The following is a 20243-nucleotide window of genomic DNA, read 5'->3' on the forward strand; positions in this document are numbered from 1 at the left end:
GGCAGCAGGTCTAAAGATTTGGACCACATTCATGGTGTCTCACATAAAACATCCTCCAATTACAAGAAACCTTTGCCGAGGTGGGATAGAGCAAGAGCCGTGACTGCTGCATCAGTAGGTCTTTTTAAACTAAGCAGAACCTCAAAGTTTTTCTCTAGCCAACTCAGCAGCAGCCTCTCTACAGCCAGTTCCTGGCCCCTCGTCACCACGAGGGAGGTGAACTGCAGTACGGGCAGGCAGCGATGTGCCCGACGGCCCCGCGAGCAGTACCGTCGTGTGAGCAGCGACGGCAGCCAGCCCTGGGCAGGACGAGGCCCTGGATGTAGCCAGCACTTCAGCACGCTGCAAAAGCGATGGACGAGAGTCACCAACCAGCTTTTAATCACCTCGGGCTTCCGGCAGCGCAACGCACGGCAAACATGCAAAACAGATCCCTGGTATCGGAGGCAGCACTTTGGACCTGGGGACCTGGACTAACGTTCAGACCCTCCCAGGAGCAGCTCCAAGCCAACGTGCTGAGCGAGGGAAGTTCAGCTCTTGTGGCAAAAGGACTAGACGTTCAGAAATGTTGGGCCGGGGCATAGTAAAAGAGTGGGAATGAATCAGGCTTTATCAGAAGAATCTTCGGGTGCTTCTTTGTTTTGCAGGGATCCCAGTGGTGGTGGGACTGTAGCAAGGGTTGTTCTTGGGAGCCGTTTGTGTCCCTGCAATGCTGCAGGCTGGGACCCAGGACAGAACAGCCTAAGTGCAAAGCTCCCAGTTCTCAAATCGTGCTGGGACAGATGGGGAAATCGGGGACATATTCCAGAAAACATTGCAGAACCTGCATAGCCACACTTGGAAATTTAAACCGACTGACCCACCTCACTTATGAGCTCAGCAGAAAGCTCCTCGGGCCATGAAATGAACACCAGAAGCAGGGAAGTGAAAGCAAAAACACGCATTTACCATCAGTGATGAATGAAACGAGGCGGTGGAACAACACCAGCAGCGCAAGCACTTTCCAACACCACCTCTCCTCCGTCGGGGTTAAAAATGTCCCCAGAGCACAGCTGAGGATAAATAAATATACACCATCTCGTAGCTTTTATAACAACTTTTTGGAAAAGCAACAGTATTTCCCATCATCTTTACCAAGGCCCGTGAAGTGCTGAGGAAGGGGGTGTTTGCAAGGCCCCAGCTCTGAAACCAGATACTCAGTGTTGTCATTTTAAGGTGACTGTTCCCCAGACCGTTCCCCTTTGCAAACAGATTTTTCACTGTCTCTCAGATTTCCTGAGGCTCCCTAAGTTCAGGGGACCTCCAGGTGCTCTTCTTTCTAGCTGCTGCCACGTCCAACTTGAGCCCTGCCAGACTGTGCCAGGGGTGGCCGTCAGCTGAGGCTGGATGGTCTCAGTGTGCTGTGTGCCCACCAGCCAGACCCAGAGCAGCTGGTACCAAGAGACAAGGTGGTCAGGGTAGGGAACGTGCCTGTCCCAGGCTGGTGGGGCTGAGCTTTCGTGGGTGGACTCATCAGGACAAAGGCTGGCACTGCCAGGGGCAGCTGATGGAGAGAGACTGGGGAGAGCGACTCATCTCACCTGAAGATACTCTTGCTGGTCATATCCAGAGCCTGGTGATCAGCTTAAGTTAGACTTCAAAAGAGACACCACGTGCATCCCGCTCTGGGAAGCGGGGCAGGAGCCAGGCCTGAGGCTGCAGGATGGAGGTGCCTCCATCTCTGCAGTGCTTCAGACCCCGCTTCACAGCCAGGCCACCTGAGCCAGGGGGCCTGGAGAGCTCTGCCTGTAAATGATTTCCCAAGGAAGAAGAGCTTTTGATTTCAGGAATCAGACAAAGCAATCTCCAGCACTCTTATCTACCGTGAGACCAATCTAAAGGAAATGGCCTTGAGTCTATCAACATTCAGGGCACTTTGCTTCATACAGCACCTCTGCAGCCTTTCCAATCAAAGGCTGAAATTGCCTCCAAGGAGGCCCTGAGATACCAAGTCCATGAAGTAAGACAAAACCAGAGGCGTGGGTCTAAAATTCCGTTTTGTCCTGACGTGTCACGCAACAGCGAGGACAACATGTCTTGCTTAACTGAGGTACAATGATAACAGCAGCTCTCGTATGACCTGACTACGCAATCCACTTTCTTCCAGTCAATCTGAAAGTACAAAAAGTTCTGTTAAAATCTCTTCTGTGGCGGAAAGCTGACCCCAAGGTGCTAAAGGGGGTTTGGGTCAGGAATGCCCTGGAAGGGGTTAAGGAGGGTTCTGAGGAACTGACAGAGGCAACTGGACATGGGACGTTTGCGTCTAGGACCATATCTGACATCTTCCCTTTGCTAATGCAAGGAGAGGGAAGGGAAGGGAGCTTCCTGGTCAGTGGAAAGAACTAGGAAGCTGGACCTCAGTTCTCCTTTTGCCTCTGAGTGGGTGGGGAATCAAGCAGTCAGGAACTGAGAATGAGGAGGAAGGACATCCAGGTCCTTCACTCAACAGCATGCAGCAGAGTAAGGTGCAGGAACCAGGAGGTGAAAGCCCTGGACTGAATTACACAATTTGGAGCTAACAACTTACCGCTTAGATAAAACCAAGAAGGTCTCTGAACTTCAAGGACGTTTGGATCAGGGTGAGCAATGAATCTCGGATCTCACTTCCGAAGCCATCCGTGCCCCTGCTGGAGATCCCAAGCCATCCTGAGACAGTTAACAGGGTCCCAGCCAGCGCAACACAGTGTGTCTGGCCACCACCGAGCCAGGACACGAGGCAGCCGTTCCTGAGGGTCTCTGCTCGCCTCCCGCGCCAGGGGGTCACGGCTGAGCAGCAAACCCCAAACTACTCTGCCTGGGGTCCTCGAGAGGTTGTGAATCCACAGCGTGCGGCCGAGGGGCTTGTGGCAGGCAGACACCTGGGGCATGAGGAGGGGGATGGCACTTAGGGTCTAAGACCCCTGGGGGGTCTGGCTTTCCCTCTGCGGAGGCTTTTCCCCACCCTGCTGTGACCCAAAACTCAGACCCAGCAGAACCCAACCTTGCTGCACAGCCCCGCAGGGCTGGTAGCGCCCTGGGCGCGCTACGGTCGCGGGCAGCCGGGGCTCCGGTGCTGCAGCGGGAAGACCCAGCGCCAGCCTCCTGCGGCACCATGGCCCCAAAACAAGTGCCCCCAAATCCTGCTGCCGCCCTGGCCCTGGGCTGTGGGGTCTCATGGAGAAGCAACCTGTCCAGAGGAGAGGGGGAAAGCTTCCCCCGTCCCACTCTGCCGCTCGCCTTTCAGCACGGCCAGGAAACAAAGGTCTGCAGAGCAGAGGGAAGAGCCAGCGGCTGCTGTCTCAACTCCTGCTCCCCCACCGAAACCCAAAACCACCTATTTTGTCTTTTTCTTTCTCCTCCTTGTGAAATTTCCAGCCATCCAATCCTTCCCGGGAGCCCTTCAAAGGGAAGGCGGCCGCCCCTCCCAGCCCCCCAAGCCTCACAGCCCCATCCACTTGCTAAACCAGTCTGATCACTGCCGTCCTGGCTGCGAGGAGAGGCCCGAGAGACAAGGGAGGCCTCCGGCACCCACCTCCCTGACGCAACAGGAATCAACGGGGACAAGGAGCTGGGCCGGGGATAGGACTAGGAAACAGCTGAGAAACCAGCCGGGTGGTCGGCAGCGCTGGAGAGACCTTGCGTGACCTGCCCGGGGCAGAGCGCTCTGCGAGCACCCGCTCCCTCGGGGACGAAGGCCCCTCCTCTGCCTCCTGCCAGTCTGCCCTGTCCTGAGATCGCTCATCTACCGCTCCTTGCTCTGTCCCTGTGCAAGCGCGGGATGAGGCTGCGGGTTTGCAGCACAGAGCCCTGCTCCCCACACAAGCAGGACGGCCTGGGCTGGTAGGAGGGGGTCGTTGGCGGCTGGGCAGCCCCGCGGGATCCCCCCGGCGCCAGGAGCGGCACCGGCGGCACCTTCCTGCCTGGCGTGGGACCCCTGCCCGGCCGCACCACAGCGGCCCAGCCCGTGGGACAGTCTGGCAGACGGCGGGAGACGCGTGAGCAGGCCAAAACCCCAACCGCTCCGAGCGGGGATTGCTCATCCATGGGAGAGGCAGGGGGGACATCCCTGCTCCCGCAGCCAGCGGGTGCCTGGTGCCAGGGGCCCCACGTGCCCTCAGGCCCCGTTTCACCCTGTGCTGTGCAAATCCCGCTGGGGGATCTGGCCCGTGCCCTCACGGGCTAATGGACCCCTTCAAGACGGGGTGAGGCCGGAGAGGTCCCCAGCATCCCCACGTAGCTGGTGCTGGAGCAGATGTTCACAATTCACAGTTATCCCGGGTTTCCTGGGAGAGCAGAAGGCAGGCAGGGAAGGACGGCTGTGAGGAAGCAGGAGGGTCTGAAAGGAGTTTCCAGGTCACCTGTGAGCATGGAAAGAAGGGGAAAGAGCCTGCCTGGCTCTTCCTTTCCTTCCCCGGAAAAATCAGCCTCATACCTTTGAGTCCACAATGCCAAGAAAATCAGAAAACACTCAGGAAATTTGTTCCCACCTGGGTCTTCTCAACAGAGAAGGAAATCCATGGCACAAGAGGATCAGGCCCTTGGGAACAAGGACAAAGGACACAGGTGCAGAGCAGGGATGGAGGAGCCCAGCACAGAGAGAGGTGGAGGAAGGGCACAGAAGGATGGGCCTGAGCCACGGGCAGAAGCACTGAGGCCAGTAGAGAGCAGGGGAAGGTGCCATGAGTCCCGCTGGAGCCGCTGGCCACCGCTGCAGGCTGCTCCCGCGCGCCGGGGCAGGAGCGGCAGCCCCGCTGCGGAGGCGCCGGGCGAGAGCCTCGCGCCTGGCCGCGGTCCAGGGGGTCAGCCCCAGCACGGCAGCACCGTTCCCACCGCGTTAACCCCCGCCTGCTCTCCCCAGAGCGCTCAGCCTCTCTGCTGCGCCCAGATTCTGTCCAGAAGAGGAGATATCGCTCGCTGGAGGAGCTCACGTGGAGGTCGGGTGGGTTCCCATGGAGGAAAGGGCCACGGGCAGGAAGAGCTGGTGGCTGGGGAGTTGGGGAGGAGCTCGGGGGAAACATTTCTAAAGGGAAAGCTACCAACGGATGGGACTGATGTCCCACGGATTTGCTCTCCTTAGAGTGGCTTAGGACAGGGTAGCAGCACGGCCCCCGCTCTGGGACAGGGAGGGACGTGCAGATCTGCCCTCACTCCTTCCAGATGAGCCTTTCCCCTCTCCACAGCCTCCCGAATCAGCAGCAATGCCATGAAATGCTCCTGGCTCCCCCTTTGCACACAATTACCCTCTGTGGTTCCGAGGAGCATCTTCCTCAGTGGGTCTCACGCTGTCAGGGCTGGTGCTGCAGCCGAGCCCTGGGCCGTGTCCAAACACCTCCACCCCAGGATGGCCCCAGCTGCAGCAACACGGGCTAGCCCAGCTGAGATTCCCTGCAGCTAATTCAACAGGCCAGAAAGGCTTGGTGCTTTCTTCCTACCCTGTATTTCTGCAAGTGCAAGGAGTTATCTTGCTCTTACACCTCTTTTACCTCTCATATTACTCACCTGCGTGTCATTCACTTCTACTCCATGGGCAATCAGCTGTCTCCGTGCCCAGCAGATAAGGGCAGGCACCTGTGGGGCTCCTCAGCACATCACGCAGCGCGGCAGCCTCAGGAGGCCATGGAGGGGCTTTGCTGGCCCCAGGCTGGGTTAGGAGGTGGCGTCACTTGCCCCGAGAGAGACGGGGCTTGGCATGTGCTTCCCTGGTGTTCGCCTTGTTCTTGCCCTGGAGACACAAAGGCAAAAGCAGGGAGTGAATGTGACCTCCCAGGAATCAAGTTGGCCTGGGCAGGAGCACATTTGCTAACGGGATCAGATAGAAAGTTCGAGGGCTCCGAGAGACGTGGGAAAGGCACCTGTGGGTACCACAGGGTCGAGATTCAGAGCTGCTGTCTCCAGAGCAGAGCCTGGCCGGCTTTGAGGGAGATAAGCTGCACCGAGAGCTGCCTGGAGCCCCAGCGTGAAGGTCACGAGAGGCAGATTTTGGTGCAGGGCGCGCAGGAGCCAAGGCACCGCGGGGCAGCGTCCAGCGGGGAAGGGGCACCAGGAGAGACCCCAGGCCAGCAGAGCAGAGCCCTTCCAGCACCTCAGCAAAGCAGCAGGGCAGGCCACGGGCAGCCCTTGGTAGCAATGGGTCAAGGCCAGGCTGGGACCTCGGTCTTGGGGTCATGGGAGTGACACCTTCCCCGCTTTTGACCCAAACATGCCCCAACTTCAGAAATCATCTGCAAACAGGGAGACACCCATCCCCAATTATGGGACCAGGCCAGGACCGCCCCATCCGGAACGAGCGGCTCTGAGCTGTCATGTTCATCACCCTGCCCAGATCCCATGCTCTCAGAGCTAACCAGTTTTTAATTCAGAATGGTTGCTGAAGTCCAACACTGCAAAAATACCCTAAGAACCCCCAACTGGGTGGTTTCCCCAGCCCCAAGCAAGCCCTGCGAACGGCGCTCACTTCCGAAAGGAAGCAGAAGCCCAAGGACTTTCAGTCTGGGATACACCAAGCCCAGCAATACTGATGGTACCAGCTTTGCTCATCTCCTTAGGCTAGTGAGAAGGGCCTAAGTGCTTTCCAAAGAACTCGTAGAAGCCAGGAATGAGCAATGAAATGCTATAGGAGCAGCCAGGCCGTTTGCAGGCAGGGCAGGGATGCCAGCGAATGTGAGTCAGCAAACACCTGCGTAAGAGGATGCCGGCTCCCGGCCCTGCGCTCGCCCCCTGATCCTGCATCCTGCCGCTAGGAGCTGTTGGAAAACACCAGTGCCAGGCCCGGTTTTGGAAAGACGTTTTCTCCCCCTGCGCCTCCGTTTCCCAAGCGCTGCAGCGGGCAGGGCCAGGGCTCTGCGTGGGGGGTCAGAAACGCTTGTGCCGTTCCCAAGGCCAATGCGTCCCTAAACTAGAGACACAGGGCACTGGCCTCGCTTCCCGAGCTGGGATTACAGCTCACGGATATCGGAGAAGGCTTTGGAGAGTAAACCCCGCACAACCTGGCCCAAAGCCCTGTCATCGCCAGGCACCCTGAGGGTAACTCACCCTGAGGGTCCATCAGAGCAGCCCTGGGCAGAGACCAGGGACCCAGCAAGGAAACAGCAGCTCTGTTTGGGGCACCAGGACTGGATGTGCAGCAAAAGCCACCTCTGCTCTGCTGCCACAGTACCTGGCCGGGCCCAGCTCCGGGAGGAGGAGGAGGAAGAGGAGGAAGGTGCTTGGAGCCTGGTCGCTGGAGAAGCACCTGCCAGGCCGAGCGTTCCTCCAGGGATTGCCCCACGCTGACCCTTGGCTGCTGTCCCAGCGACTGCCAAAGCAAACACTTCATTCCCTCTTGCAGAAGAAGATGGGGAAACTGAGGCATGAGCAGGACCTGCACTCGTGCTGTGTCACCGGCAGCACAACGGTGACGTTGGGCAGCAGGGGCTGCGGGAGGACAGGCAGCCGCTCCCAGGCACCTTCCCAGGGAAACATCCTCAGCTCCGCACACCCGGCGGAGCCGCCACCCCCCGCCAGCGCCGGGCCTCGCGGGGAGCCGCCGTGACGCCAGGGCCCGGGAATGGCGCCGGGTGAGTCAGCGCGGCCGCCTGGCGCGAGGCCCCGGCCAAGTGTCGCAGAGGTGAGCAGAGCAGCGCGGTTCTTCGAAAGAGGCCGCGCCATGTCGGGCCTTCCCGGCGAAGGGGGCGCTGGGCCGGCGCGAGGGCGTCCGCACCGGGGCAGCAGCGTTCGCCTCGCCTGGAGGACGGCGCCCGGCCCTCCCGTCACCTGCTCGCGAGCGGAAGCTGCGGGAGAAGCCGCAGGGACGGCCGGAGGACGAGGAAGGGCCGGGCCGCCCCGCGCAGCGCGGCCCTGGCGGCAGCTGTGCAGCGAGGCGCTCCGGGAAGGGCTGCAGCTTCCGCCCATAAACGCGGGATGCGGCAGGTGGCTGGCGGGGCCGGGGCACCGTCGTCCCCCGCTCCCTGCCCGCCCGGAACGTGGTCCCTCTCCTGCTCTGTTCGCGCCTCAGTTTCCCCCATGGGGCCTCGCGATCGGCCCAAGCGCGGGGTGACGGCAGCCCGAGGACGAGCGGCCGCAGGCACCCGGCAGGCCAGGGCTTGTCGCGCGCCCATCACCACAGCAGATATTGGCAGGCGGCCGCGGGGCCCGGCCGGCCCTGCCTCGCCAGCAGCGGGCACCGCGCCAGGCCGCGGGGACGGTCGCCCCCGCGTCGCCCTCTCCTCCTGCTGCTCCTGGCGAGCAGCGGTGTCACCTCGGGGCCACCGACGTCACCAGCCTGTGCTCGGGACCTCGGGGGAGAGGAGGAGCGTCCGGGCCGCGTTTTTACTGCCTTGTGCACACACCAAGGCACTTTCCTGAGCGCACAGCGCCCCGGAGGCGCAAGCACTTTGCAATTGCAGAGAGCGGTTCTCCCTCCCCAAAGCCCCCAAGGCCTCCCAGCACTCATCAAAACCACCCTGGTGCTGGGACAGGACCTAAAAACAGGGATTGTGGAGCCCTTGATGGTACCAGGCTGCCTCTCTGCGCGCCAGCGCCCCGCGAAAGCAAGACACACACCGGGGCAAATGCAGCTACTTTCAATGTTATTCCCACGTAGAAAAAACGTCAAACGGTTTTGTACAAATATCACAGCTCCAGAGTTGAAAATTTCATGGTTTAGAATTAAAAAAAAGGGGGTTGGGGAGGAAGAGAAGGAAAAACCAAACTGCACCCGCACACACACACACACGCTCGGCCCTGCGGAGTCTCACTCCGAATCCGCAGCCGGCGGGGGGACTGCGGGACACGGGTGGCGCCGGCTCCAAGGCCTCCCCGCTGCTGCGCCGTTGAGTAAAACACAAGCCCCAGCCCCAGTTGCAGCCCCCGGCCTGGGGCTCTGCATTTGAGCGAGCAGCAGAAGGGGGTCCCGCGCACCCAGGTACCCCCTGCACCAAGTCTGTGTCCCCCAGCTCCGCACAGCCCCTGGGCACAGCGGCACCATGTCCCAGCACCCGGCCGGAGGCGGAGGGGAAGGGGAGGCTCTCGGGATGGCTGACAGAGACGTCTCAGGGGGACCCTGCACCCCCGAGCTCCGCGCCAGCCTCCCCCCTGCAGGGCCCAGCCCCATCCCACACACTGGGACAGGGGCACAGGCCCCCCTCACCCCGTCCCCCCACCCAGACCGTCCCCTGTGTCCAAACCCACCCAGGAGGGGGGCTCACTCCTGACAAGTGGTCCGGGAGGGGACCCCCCCCCAAAATCATCATAATTACCCTTAAAAAGAAAAGCGCCAGGCCACAGGCTGTATCAAGGCTGCTGTCTTTTTAAGTTAGAAATGGTTCTTCTGCCCAGAGTCTTCAAAAACTGAGACCTGGCCACCCCTGCCCTCCCTTTCCCACCCCCCCGCCCCTTAAAATTCATTAAAATCACAGTTCCATGTTCCGCAAAGTTTCCCTTTTTTAGTTGGTGGGTTCTTTGTTGTCTTTTTTCGCTCCTTCTTGCTTTTTCTCCTCTTCCTCAGCCCTCCTGGCCGCCCTCAGTGTGGGCTGCGAAGGCTGCTGCGGGCACAGGGATGCAGAAGGAGGTGCCAGGAGCCCCTTCTCCCGGGCGTCCAGGTGGCTTGGGATGAGGCAGGGAAGGGGGACACGCAGGGAGGCAGCAGCAAGGGCTGGGAAAGGGGAGCCAGCGTCTTTCTGAGCGTACCACGGGCAAAGGGCTACGGCATGGGGCCAGTCCCACATCCTGCCATGCCTCCGCCAACCCCGCCAGGTCTCCATCGTTTTGCCAGCCGAGCAAGGGTATATCCATGGAGGAATGACAGCGGAGCAGCTTTGCATGTGGGAAAGAGCCGTAAGCACACGTGTGCATCTCCAAGTGCACACGTTGCTGGGCTGAAGTCCAGAGGCAGCTGCTGGAGGAATCCAGGATGGGAAATTGAGGAGGGGCCTCCAGGTGTTGAAAGGAGGGAGGAGAAGTCCAGGAAGAGGAAGAAACAGGAGCAAGAGAGGAGGATGAATCTGGAAACCATCTTTTTTTTCTTTACATCTTGCACCTGTGGAGGGGACGGCTCCGCTCCTGGAGACGTGGGTAGCCCCAGTGGCCACATCACCGGAGGCCTCGCTTGCTCCCGTGTCCTGCAGTCCTCGTGCTGCATGCGGAGCCATGGGGAGCACCTCCCTGTCCCAAGCCGCACGCCTTGGGGCCTCGCTCCTCACATCATGATGTGCCGCCGGCGGTGCAGGGCCAGGTGGTCGGAGCGGGAGAAGCTGCGGTCACAGTCCGAGCAGCGGAAGGGCTTGATGCCCGTGTGCTTGCGGAAATGCCGGGTGAGCTCGTCGGAGCGGGCGAACTTCCAGGTGCAGCCTTCCCAGGTGCACTTGTAGGGCTTCTCGCCTGCACGGAGGGGAGCAGAGAGGAGTGGTGAGCACCACAAGGGACACGCAACACACGAGCTCAGCGGGGCACTGAACATACAGCCACAAGCCTCACAAAGGGTAACGGCATGCAGTAGGTGTATTAAGGCAACCACAACAACACAAGTGCTGAAGCGAGGCTTCTGTAGGTGCTTACACCAATTCATCATGTTCCTGTAGTGCCCCCAGGTGGACAAGTGCTGCTTTGGGGAGTAATACAGCATCTCACCCTGCATCAAGCACGATGCCCACTAGGCACACGAGGGTTGCCCAGCTCTCCCCGTCGTGGTGGGCAGCACACGGGGCTCGGCAGTGCCAGGGCTGCCCACACTAGGCTCATCTCAGCAGGGCCCCGCCGGGCCCTGGAAGCAGTGCCAATGTCGGGGGCAGTATTAGGTGCACTCCGGTATCACACACCTGCTGCCCCCTGGCGTCTCGTCTATGAGACGCACTACGGTAGCATGCCGGGTAGGTGGAGCCTCTATTAGGATCACTACGGCAGCACCTCGGGGCAAGCGGTGCGCGATGCCTCAGGTGAATTACGGTAGTCCCAGGCGCGGTGACACCCGGTGTCTTTAGCCACGTGTGCGAAGGGCGCTCTGGCCCTGTCCCCAACACCCCCCGCGGTCCCATCCCGCACCCAGGTCCTGGGCTCCGGCGCTGGGGGCAGGAACAGGGCCACCCCTGGTGCCCCCTACCCTATGGTGCAGCCCTCAACTCGGGACACCCAGGAGAAAGGCAGAGGGACCCCAGCCCAAGGCCTGGGACAGGGGGACCCCGGAATTCCTCCCCAAGGGCAGACACGAGACCAGCAAAGCCCCCTCGGGCACCCCGCTTCCCCCAAGTGTGATCCCAGCGACAACCCAGGCCACGGAGCATCATTGCCATCTAGTGGCCAGCGGCACTAAGTGGCACCCCGAGGGTGTCCCCCAGCCAAGCAGGGCTCCGCGCCTCCCGCTGGATAGGGGGACCCCGGCAGCGGGTGAAGCAGGGGGCAGCGGGGCGCCCTGCGGCGGCGCTCACTCACCCGTACCTGTGTGTATCCGCCGGTGGGCCTTGAGGTGGGAGCTCTTGGTGTAGACCTTGTTGCAGCCCTCGAAGTCGCACTGGTGGATGCGCCGCTTCTTCAGGTCCGGAGAGTCCGCCCGCTGCATCCGCGCCACGGCCGACCTGCGCAGCGGGGGGAGGGAGGGCATGGACACGCGTCCCGGCCTGGGACGCAGGGCCTGGGAAGGGGACGCAGCCACCGCCACCACCCTGCGACCCTTCGTGCACTCACTCTCGCTGCAGGTCCTGAAAGGGCGCCGGGCCGCTCTCTGACACGCTGTCCTCGCTGTCGCTGTTCATGTCCATGGGGTACATGGAGCCAGGGTCGATTTTCACTGGGGGTGCGGAGGGGAAAGAAAAGCCTTTGAGAAACGAGAGTAGATGGGGGTGAGGGCTGCAAGTCAGGCACAACCATTCCCAAGCCCCAGCACTCACTGCACAGTCCATGGCCCCGCTCCGTAGGGCCCTGCAGACAGCTGGTTCCCCCCACAGCCCCAGCCAAAAGACAAATAAAATCAGGCTGCGGACAAGGGAGGTGCCCTGCCTACAGGTGTGCTGGAGACGTCCCCATGTCATCAGGCCACGGAGCGGGGTACCCCAGCAGTGCAGGGGAAAAACCCTTGGAGCGAGCACAGCTCAGGGCGCTGCCCGCAGGCTGGCCCCCATGAGGGCAGGACAAGAGCATTTGGGGTAGCAGCTCTGCCCTACGGCCCAGGGCACCTTCACTCACCCACTGCTGGGGGCTGCCTCCCTGCAGCTGCCCACCCATCCTCTGCCACCCCATTCCCAGAGGAGCAGAGATCCAGGCCAGGCCCCCTGATAAGGGGACTTGCCATGGCAGGAAGCTGGAATTGTCCTAGGGGAGAGGGAGGGAGATTGGGAACAGAGGGAGCCAGTTCTGCTGCGACTGGAGCTGCTCCGAAGGGGGAAGGATGGGGTCCCTGCAAGAGCAGCAGGGCCAGCGGGCAGGCAGCACCAGTCCTCCCTGCGGCACTGCCAAGTTGGCCCTGGCACACAGGGATGCAGGGACAGACCTGGGGGTCTCCTCTGCTCACTCAAGGCAAGACCTGCCACACTCTTCACCCACCTCCATGCCTGGAGCCCAGATCCCCCAGGTGCTCCACACCTCCCCATGCCACCCAACGCGCTGCACGACAAGCAGGGCCTCCAAAGTGCCCGTTGTGTCTTACCAGAGCCAGCGTTCTTGCCATCGCCCCCGATGAGCGGGACGGTGATGGCGGTGACACCGTCCGTGGGCATGGTGGTGTAGACCACGGGCAGGGACTGCACCACCACGGGGATAGTCTGTAGATTGCCCATCTTGCTGGGCAGGTTGACGGAGGGGATGGTGTGGATGACGTGGAGGATCTGCTGCCCGCCGCTGCCCTGCGTGGACGCCAGGATGGAGCCGGGAGACAGGACAGCCGGGATGGCGGAGGTGGAGCTCAGGCCCGAGGGCGAGATGGACACGGTGGGCGCCGGGATGGGGGGAGCCACCAGCATGGGCGAGGACTGCACCGACACGGGGGGCACAGGGGCCGCCGGCACCAGCGGCTTGGACTTGTTAAGCGACAGGTCCACGGGTTCGGCTTGTGGCTGGCTGCAGTCGCTGGCCAGCAGCTCCTCCGGGGGCTCTGTTTTGATGTCTGAGAGCAGCACGGGTGGCTCAATGGGGCCCTCGGCCAGCAGCGACGACGAGCTCATCTTGGGGGCCGTTTTAGCGTGGCCCGACCCGCCAGTCTGCGAGGGGACACGAGGAGAAAGTCCATGAGAAAAGAGGGAAGCGGATGCAGGCACAGAGCACAGTGCCGCCGGGAGCCCCCCTGACAGCAACGCTCCCCACTCCTGGGTGGCCTGGCCAGGAGCCGCCGGAGAAGCGCGGAGAGCAGGAGCGGACCCCCCCACACGCACACTGCTATCACCCGCTCCCAACCCCCCTGCTCATTAGCTGCCAAGCAGTTATCAAGCAGCCCCTGGGAGGGGGATGCAGCCCAGGCGCATCCCGAACCCACGCCCTGGGACGCACCCAGGAGCAGGAGGGAGCCAAGAGGCACCGGGCGGGGGACAGGCGCCCATTCTGCCTAGCGGGACACGAGTGCATGGGGCTGGCGACCCCTCCGCGCACCCCGAGTTGAGTGACAACGGGCTGAGGGCCGCCCCCGCGCCCAGGGCCCGGCGGGAGGGCGAGGGCCTCGTCGCGCCCGGAGCAGCGGCCCCGGTCGGGCCGGAAGGGCGGGAGGCGGCGGCAGGCGCCGGGCGCTCCCCGCCAGGCCCGGCGCGGCGGGAGGGCTCAGTGGCAGCGGCAGCTGGCACGGCCTGGCGGGGAGCCCGCGGGGCCCCCCCGGCGGGGCCGGGCAGGCGGCCAAGCAGCCCGCGCCGCCGTCCCCGCGCGTGGGGACGGGGACGGCCACCCCGCCCCGTGCAGAGGCCCCGCCAACTCGCGGCACGGGTGACCCCCACGCCGTGACCCAGCGCGGGGAGTCACGCGGCCGCCCCCCCCCCACCCACCCCCGCCCCGCGTCCTCCCCGGTCAGCGCCGCGGGCAGGTGGCCCCGAGGGTTGGGGACACGGGGGTGGCGGGGGACGCGGGGACATGCCCGGGAGCTCCGGGTGGCCCCGCGGAGGGGAAGGGGCTGAGGGGGGCGGGCCGGGACTGGCGGTGGCCGTTGGGGGGGGGGGCGGGGGGGCTTTGTGCCCTCGGGGGGGGGAAGGGCGCCGGCCCGGGGGGAGGGGCGCGGCCCGCGCCACCGCCCAGCGCCGCGTGAGGCACCGCCCTCCCCCCCCCGGCAACGGCCTTAAAGGGGCCGAGCGGCGTCCCCGAGACCCCCCCGCCAGCACTGAAGGGGCAACAGTCCCCCCGCACACACCCGCTTTAAGGGGCACTGCCCCCTCCCCCCCCCCCGCGCCCCCTTTAAAGGGGCAATGCCCGCCCCCAGGTGAGCGCCGCCCGCGGCGGGGGGGCAGGAAGCGGCGGCGCCAGCAACTCACCGCCCAGGCGCCGCGGGGGGGGCTCCGGCGCGCGGGCGCCGCGCTCATCCCCTCCGCGGGCAGGATCATGGCCGCGCCGAACCGGGCCGCTCGCGGAGGTGTGAACGGCGCCGACTCCACCCGGGCCGCCCGGGGTGGAGCTCCTTAAAAGGGAGCGGCCGCGGCGCGGGGCGGGCGGCTCGGGAGGGGCCGCGGGCGGGCCCGGCCCGGCCCCGCGGCGCGTGGGGGGCGGCGCCGGGGCGGCTCCGCACAAAGCGCCGCGCTGGGTGGGGGCAGCACCTCCGGGGAGCCCCCGCGCACGAGTGCCCGCCTGGGACCGCACGCGCAGCGCCGGCCCCGCTCCGCCGGGCACGCGGGGTGCGCCCCCGCCGACGTGTGTGCGGGCAGCGGGGCCCGGCAGGGCACGCGCGCTCGCGCACCCCCAGCAGAGACCTTGGTGCAGGCGGGGATCCGAGCAGAGCTCCCCCAGCGCACGCACAGCCGGGGCATCCCCGCCTCGGCACACACCCGGCACGCGCACACCCCGTGCTGCGCTCCCTGCGCAACACCCTGCACAACACACCCAGCCCAGGGAACCAGGGCTCCTCCCGGCGCCTGGGGGCTTGGGCCCCCGGGACCACCGGGGAGCAAAGCCTTGGACAGGGGCAGCTCCGCGCTGGGCTTCGCTTTGTGCTGCGGGATGGAGGGAGGCAGCCCGGAGGCATCCTATAGCATCCATACGTTCCCGCCCAAAAAGGAGGGGAGGGAATCAGCCAGAGTCCCTGTGGCCTCAGGAGCCCTAAGGAAAGATGATGAGCAGGAGAGCGCGGGGGTCCTGGACGGATACGTGGCCCTGGGGAACCTCCTGGCCAAGGCTCCTGCCAGGCCCAGGCAGGATGAACGAGGCCCTGGCCCCTCGCTCAGCCCTGGCCCACACTGGCCCCAGGGGCCAAATCCTCCCAAACTTCCTCGGCCTCTCGCGGGCCGCGTGACCAGGAAGGGAGGGGTGGACGGGGCCGGGCGCGCGGCTCCCCGCCACCGCACGGACAAAAGCAGCTTTTTCTGCGGGTCGGGCCCCTGGCATGAGCGTCCCCCCACCGGCCCCAGGGCCACATCCAAGCGGGTCTGTCACGGGCGAGCCCAACTGCCGCCTGCCCATGGAGGGGGCCGGTGACCCTGGCGAATGGAAAGGGCTGTGGAGGTGCCCGGGTTCTGTGGGGGCCATCCCGACTCCAGGAGGCGGCCATGGCTCCGTCTTCCCACTCCTCCGCAGGGAGAGCATTTCCATGGCAACCGGCAGCATCCTGGCCCCGTCCCACCAGACCCCGGCCCAGATGGCGGCGGCGGCAGCGGGCGGGCGGCGCGTTCCCCCTCGCGCGGCCCCGCGGGCGGGGGGCACACCCTGCGCGCCCGTCGCGCCTCCCCGAGGAATTTCCGCCCCGCTCCACCCTCCGCCTCGCCCCGGCTGCCGCCCGGGGATGCGGCGAGGACCAGGCGGAGCCGAGCACAGCCCAAGGCTCCCCCGGGATCCGCCGAGCTCCGAGCGCTGCCCGTCCCTGTGCTCAGCGCTGCCCGTCCCTGTGCTCTCCCGACGGCACGCACGGAGCACGGCCGGCGCTCGGCTCGGCGCCGGGCAGCCGGCAGGTCTCCAGCGGGAAATGGGGGCCGGGATGAGGCCGAGCTCCTGCTGGGCCCCGGCAGAGCGCAGAGCTGACAGCAGAGCCACGGGGCGCCCTGCAGGCCCCGCAGTGCCGGCGGCCACGGGGACACGCAGTGGCTGCTGTGGAATAAAGGCACTTTGCACCGCGGGAGCTCCCTGCCCGGGAAGCAGCCCGGAATAGCTCCCGCACAGCAGCCGAACCGGGTCAGCGTCCCCCGGCGGACCGGCCCTGGGAGGCAGGGCTGAGCGGCGGGGGGTTGCGCAGAGACGCGGGGTAGGACACACCTCGGCAGAGCAACCGGCTCATTAACTATTAGCCTTAATTGCTATTTATTCTACTGGCGTTGCACCCTGCTCAGCGAGATCAGCTCCAGCTGCCACTTGCTCCTCTTTTCTCCCCATAGTCCTGCCCTGGCTTCGACCCCTTTGTGCTTTGAACAACCGGGGACATCCTCAGGAAGAGGCAGCGAGTCGGCCAGGCCCGGCAAGCAAACCGGGCAGGAGAGGGGCCTCCTTCAGCGCCATGGACGTGAGGCTGGTCCTGGGGGCTGCTTTGGGTCCGGCCATGCAGCAGGTCTGTGGCCGACACAAGCACGTCCAGCCTCTCTTGCCAGGCATAGCGGGTGCCCAGGTGAGGCTTCTAGGGGAAAGGTCGGGCCCTGCTTGGCAAGAGGTAAAGCCGCAGCAAGAGGCCTCGGAGAGCTCCAGCACATCCGAGCAACAGGCTGGAGCAGGAACAACACGGGGCGAGCGAGGGGAAGCCCGCGCGGCTGCGGGGGAGAGCGACGCGGGTGCCTCCCACGGGTGCGCAGGGTCCTGCAGGGACCGCCCCAGCTGCGGGCAGGAGACCGGCCCCGGCCCCGGCAGCTCCTGGAGAGCAGCTGCGGGAATCGCCCTGGGGCGGCTGCCCCAGCGGCACCAGGACGGCCCTGGGGAAGCTGCCGAGGCTGCTCCGCTCCTACTTTCCATGCTGCTTCCGATGGCCGGAGCGGAGCGGGGTGAGCCCGGCCGGCCGGGGCAGCACTGCGCCGCCCCCCTGCGCCTGGCGCTTTCGTCCCTCCATGCCGCACTAATACAGTCTTTTTATAGCCTGGGCGGCAGGCAGCTCCGGCCAGCGCGGGGGAAGGGCGGTCACGGCACCGCCATCTGCTCTGGGGCCACCGCGCCGGATGCCGCCGCACCGGGGCCTCGCCAGGCCCGAGCACGAGGCTGCCCGCGGCAGAGACACGGCGCCCGCCCTGCTCTGCCCGCACGCTCCGCTAGCCCCCTCGCCGCTACAGCTAGCCCGACACACCAGGTGCCCGCCAGGCCACACCAGGTAGCCACACCTCGCCAGGCAGCCCACCAGGGCATGGCGGCTCGTCCGACGCTCCGCATCAGACAGCCCACACAGTGTCAAGAGAGCCCACCAGGCCATGGCAGGTAGCCCACACCACACCAGGTTGCCCACGAGGCCATATCAAGCAGCCCACACCACACCAGGTTGCCCACCAGGCCATGGCAGGTAGCCTACTGGCCCCGGGGCAGCCCCAGGGGCCCGGACAGCCCTGCCCCAGGCCGCCCGCACCTACAAGGACTTGCGGCTCCTGCACCCAAGTGGGGCAGGACGGGAGCATCTCCCCCCCGCAAAGCTGGTGCCCCGGGCAGGGACAGGGGCGAGGACACGGGCACTGCCCTCCCCCCACGGAGGCGCCTGGCCCTTTAAGAGCAAAGGGCGTGGGGGGCGGGGCGGGGCGGCGCGCGGGCGCAGCGACGTCGCCCCTCGCGCCCCCCCCCCCGCCCCGCCGCGCGCCTCCGCCCTCCCCCCCCACCCGCTGTGACCTTCCAAGCGCGCGGCGGCGCCCGCCCCGCCCAACCCGCTCTTAAAGGCGCCGAGCACCTTTCCCGGGCCGGGGGGCGGCAGCCCCCGCGGGGCAGGATCTGCCCCTCACACAGGGCAGCGCGGGGGCAGCCCCTGCGCAGGGGCTGCACAGCCCAAGGAGACCCTACGAGCAGGGACAATGCAACACCCCCCTTTGGCGACATGAACAGGGGGACCGGCCTGTGGTCCAGCGCAGCCCTGTGGGCAGAGAGAGCCCCACACAGAGCAGCTGTCCTGGACACCCCTCATTGCACCCACCGCACCGCTGGGTAAACTGAGTCAGGGCCAGCCCCAGGTTATGTCACACGGTTAAGCACCCCTGGGGACGAGGGGGCGGACGGGCACCAGCCGCCCTACCCGGGAAGGAAAACCCCAGCCAGAAGGGCCCCCCTCCCGCAGACACCTGGGCGCGAGGCGCCGCGGGGCCCTGCCGGGCCCGGAGCGGATCCCGCGGGCCAGGAGGGCGGCAGGGAGAAGCCGTCGCGGCGGATGCCGGGCCCCACGCCGCCGCGGGGGCGGTTTCACCGCGCACAGCTGCCGCTCCGGAGGACGCAGCGGGAGCTGGGCCCCCGCGAACCTTCCGGCGACACGGGGGGCCCCGTGTGCCGCGGGGCCCCCGTCCGGCTCTGCCTCCCGCCACGCAGGGGGCACCTTCCTCGCCACCGCCGAGGCGGGCGAGGAGCCGGGGCTGGCGGGCAAGCAGGGCGCTGGGGCGAGGACGCGCCGCGAGACGCCGGCGCCATCGCGCTCGACGAGGAAGGCTCGGCTGGACGCAGATCCGCGTGGATGGAGCGTCGGAAATGCTGCAGCAGCGAGTGGGTTTCCACCACCTAGGAGGATCCTCCTCCCTCTGGGAGCTCCTAGAACTATGGGGGCACCCAGAGACTCCCTCCAAAGCCACCACCAGGACCTCTGGCTCCGTGCGTTGCTGGAGGCTCTCCAAGGTTGTCTCTTCTGGGGACGCCCCAGGCCATAAAGGGAGGCGCCAGGGGTGTTTTTAGGACAACCACTGAACTCTGAGACCTACTAGATGATTAGGAGAAGGTGCAATAAAGATTCAGCACCCACCGCGCGCAGGGCTGGCAGTGGAGCGGCTTCCCGCTGAGCCGCGGCCGGCCCAGCTCAGGTGCCCGGCGCGAGGACGGGCCACCTCGTGCCAGCAGCAGCGCGGACTGCGTCCCTTGTGCTCCGGGATCCGTGCGCTCCTGCCAGGTCCTTGGCCCGGCGGCACCGTGGGCGTCGAGCCGAGAGCCGGAGCCCAGCGCGCACGGGCACATCCTGCCTCAAGCCGCCTCGTCCTCCCGGGGGCTGTCACGACTCTCGCCCTCCCAAAATGGCCTCAAATACCCATTTATTCACCTATTTGCCACCAAACCCAGCGCCCGCCGGCTCCCCACAAGACCCCGCGCCGCACCTGCCCCCGCCCCGCCCCACGCGCGGCCCGGGCCGGCCCGCCCCCGCGGGCCCCGCCGCTCCCGCCCGCGGGCGCCACCGCGCTGGCCCTTTAAGAGGCCACGCAAGATGGAGGCTCGTCGCGCCCGCACCGCCCGGGTGGCGCCCGGCGCGGCGGGGCCCGGCGGCGCGACCCGCACCGGCGCGGCGGCTCGAGGCGGCGCAGGGGCCGCGGGGCGGCCGCACTTACGTGTCCGCGCGCGTCCTCGCCGTGCATGGCCGGGCCGGGCCGCGGGCGGCGCCGCGCGTGGGGAGCGGCCGGGCGGGGCGCGCGGGGCGGGGCCGCGCGGGGCGGCGCCGGGCGGGGCAGCGGGGCCCGCTCCGGCACCGCCCCCTGCGGCACCGCCCCCTCCGGCCCCGCCCCGCGCGGCCCCCCCCGCGCCGCGGCCCCGCGCTGCGCCCCATTGCACCCCCCGCATTGCGCCCCATTGCACCCCCCGCATTGCACCCCATTGCCCCCGCGTCCTGCACCTCATTGCCCCTCTACGTGTTCAACCCCATTGCACCCCCCGCGCTGCACCCTATTACCCCGCTACGCGCTGCGCCCCTCTGCCCCCCTACATGATGCACCCCACTGCCCCTCCCGTGCTGTACCCCATTGCACCCCCCGCGTGCTGAACCCCGTTGCACCACCCGCGCTGCACCCCATTGCACTCCTACATGTTGAACCCCATTGCAACCCCGCGCTCCACCCTATTGCCCCCCTGTGCACTGCGCCCCATCGCTTCCCTCGCACTGCACCGCATTGCCCCCCTGCGTGCTGCGCTGCCCCGTGCTCTTCTCCCCGAGCTGCGCTGCCCTGTGCGCTCTGCACCCCCCTGCACCCCTTGCACGCTGCGCTGTGCTATGCACTGCACCTCCA

The 20243-nt window shown here is 65.9% G+C and overlaps 1 protein-coding gene across 3 annotated transcripts; it reads right to left on the minus strand.

Annotated features, from left to right (window-relative positions):
• Positions 1 to 9850: 9850 nt before the first annotated feature.
• Positions 9851 to 19643, minus strand: KLF8 (KLF transcription factor 8). Of its 3 annotated transcripts, none has more exons than XM_088527491.1 (5): positions 19572 to 19643; positions 12632 to 13181; positions 11674 to 11803; positions 11428 to 11564; positions 9851 to 10374 (listed from the first exon to the last, which is right to left on the minus strand). In XM_088527491.1, the coding sequence occupies exons 1-5, from the start codon at positions 19596 to 19598 to the stop codon at positions 10193 to 10195; spliced, it is 1026 nt and encodes a 341-aa protein (XP_088383617.1). In that variant the 5' UTR covers positions 19599 to 19643; the 3' UTR covers positions 9851 to 10192. The 3 variants fall into 3 exon arrangements, with proteins under 3 accessions (XP_088383617.1, XP_088383616.1, XP_088383615.1); XM_088527490.1 differs by lacking the exon at positions 19572 to 19643 and adding an exon at positions 14430 to 14536 and having other exon boundaries at positions 11674 to 11776; XM_088527489.1 differs by lacking the exon at positions 19572 to 19643 and adding an exon at positions 14430 to 14536.
• Between the last annotated feature and the right edge of the window lie 600 nt (positions 19644 to 20243).

The sequence above is a fragment of the Tinamus guttatus genome, unplaced genomic scaffold, assembly GCF_059628265.1.
Source record: "Tinamus guttatus ecotype Peru unplaced genomic scaffold, ASM5962826v1 Tinamus_guttatus_pri_ptg000287l, whole genome shotgun sequence".
NCBI lineage: Eukaryota > Metazoa > Chordata > Aves > Tinamiformes > Tinamidae > Tinamus > Tinamus guttatus.

Excerpts from the sequence above, each read along its gene's own strand:
- KLF8 (XM_088527489.1), bottom strand. The coding sequence starts at position 14,498 with ATGATCCTGCCCGCGGAGGGGATGAGCGCGGCGCCCGCGCGCCGGAGC. Across the intron at positions 11,804-12,631 it reads TGGCAAGAACGCTGGCTCTG|GCTTTTCTTTCCCCTCCGCA; the intron begins GTAAGACACAAC and ends CGTTTCTCAAAG. Across the intron at positions 10,375-11,427 it reads CCACCGGCGGATACACACAG|GCGAGAAGCCCTACAAGTGC; the intron begins GTACGGGTGAGT and ends CCCTCCGTGCAG.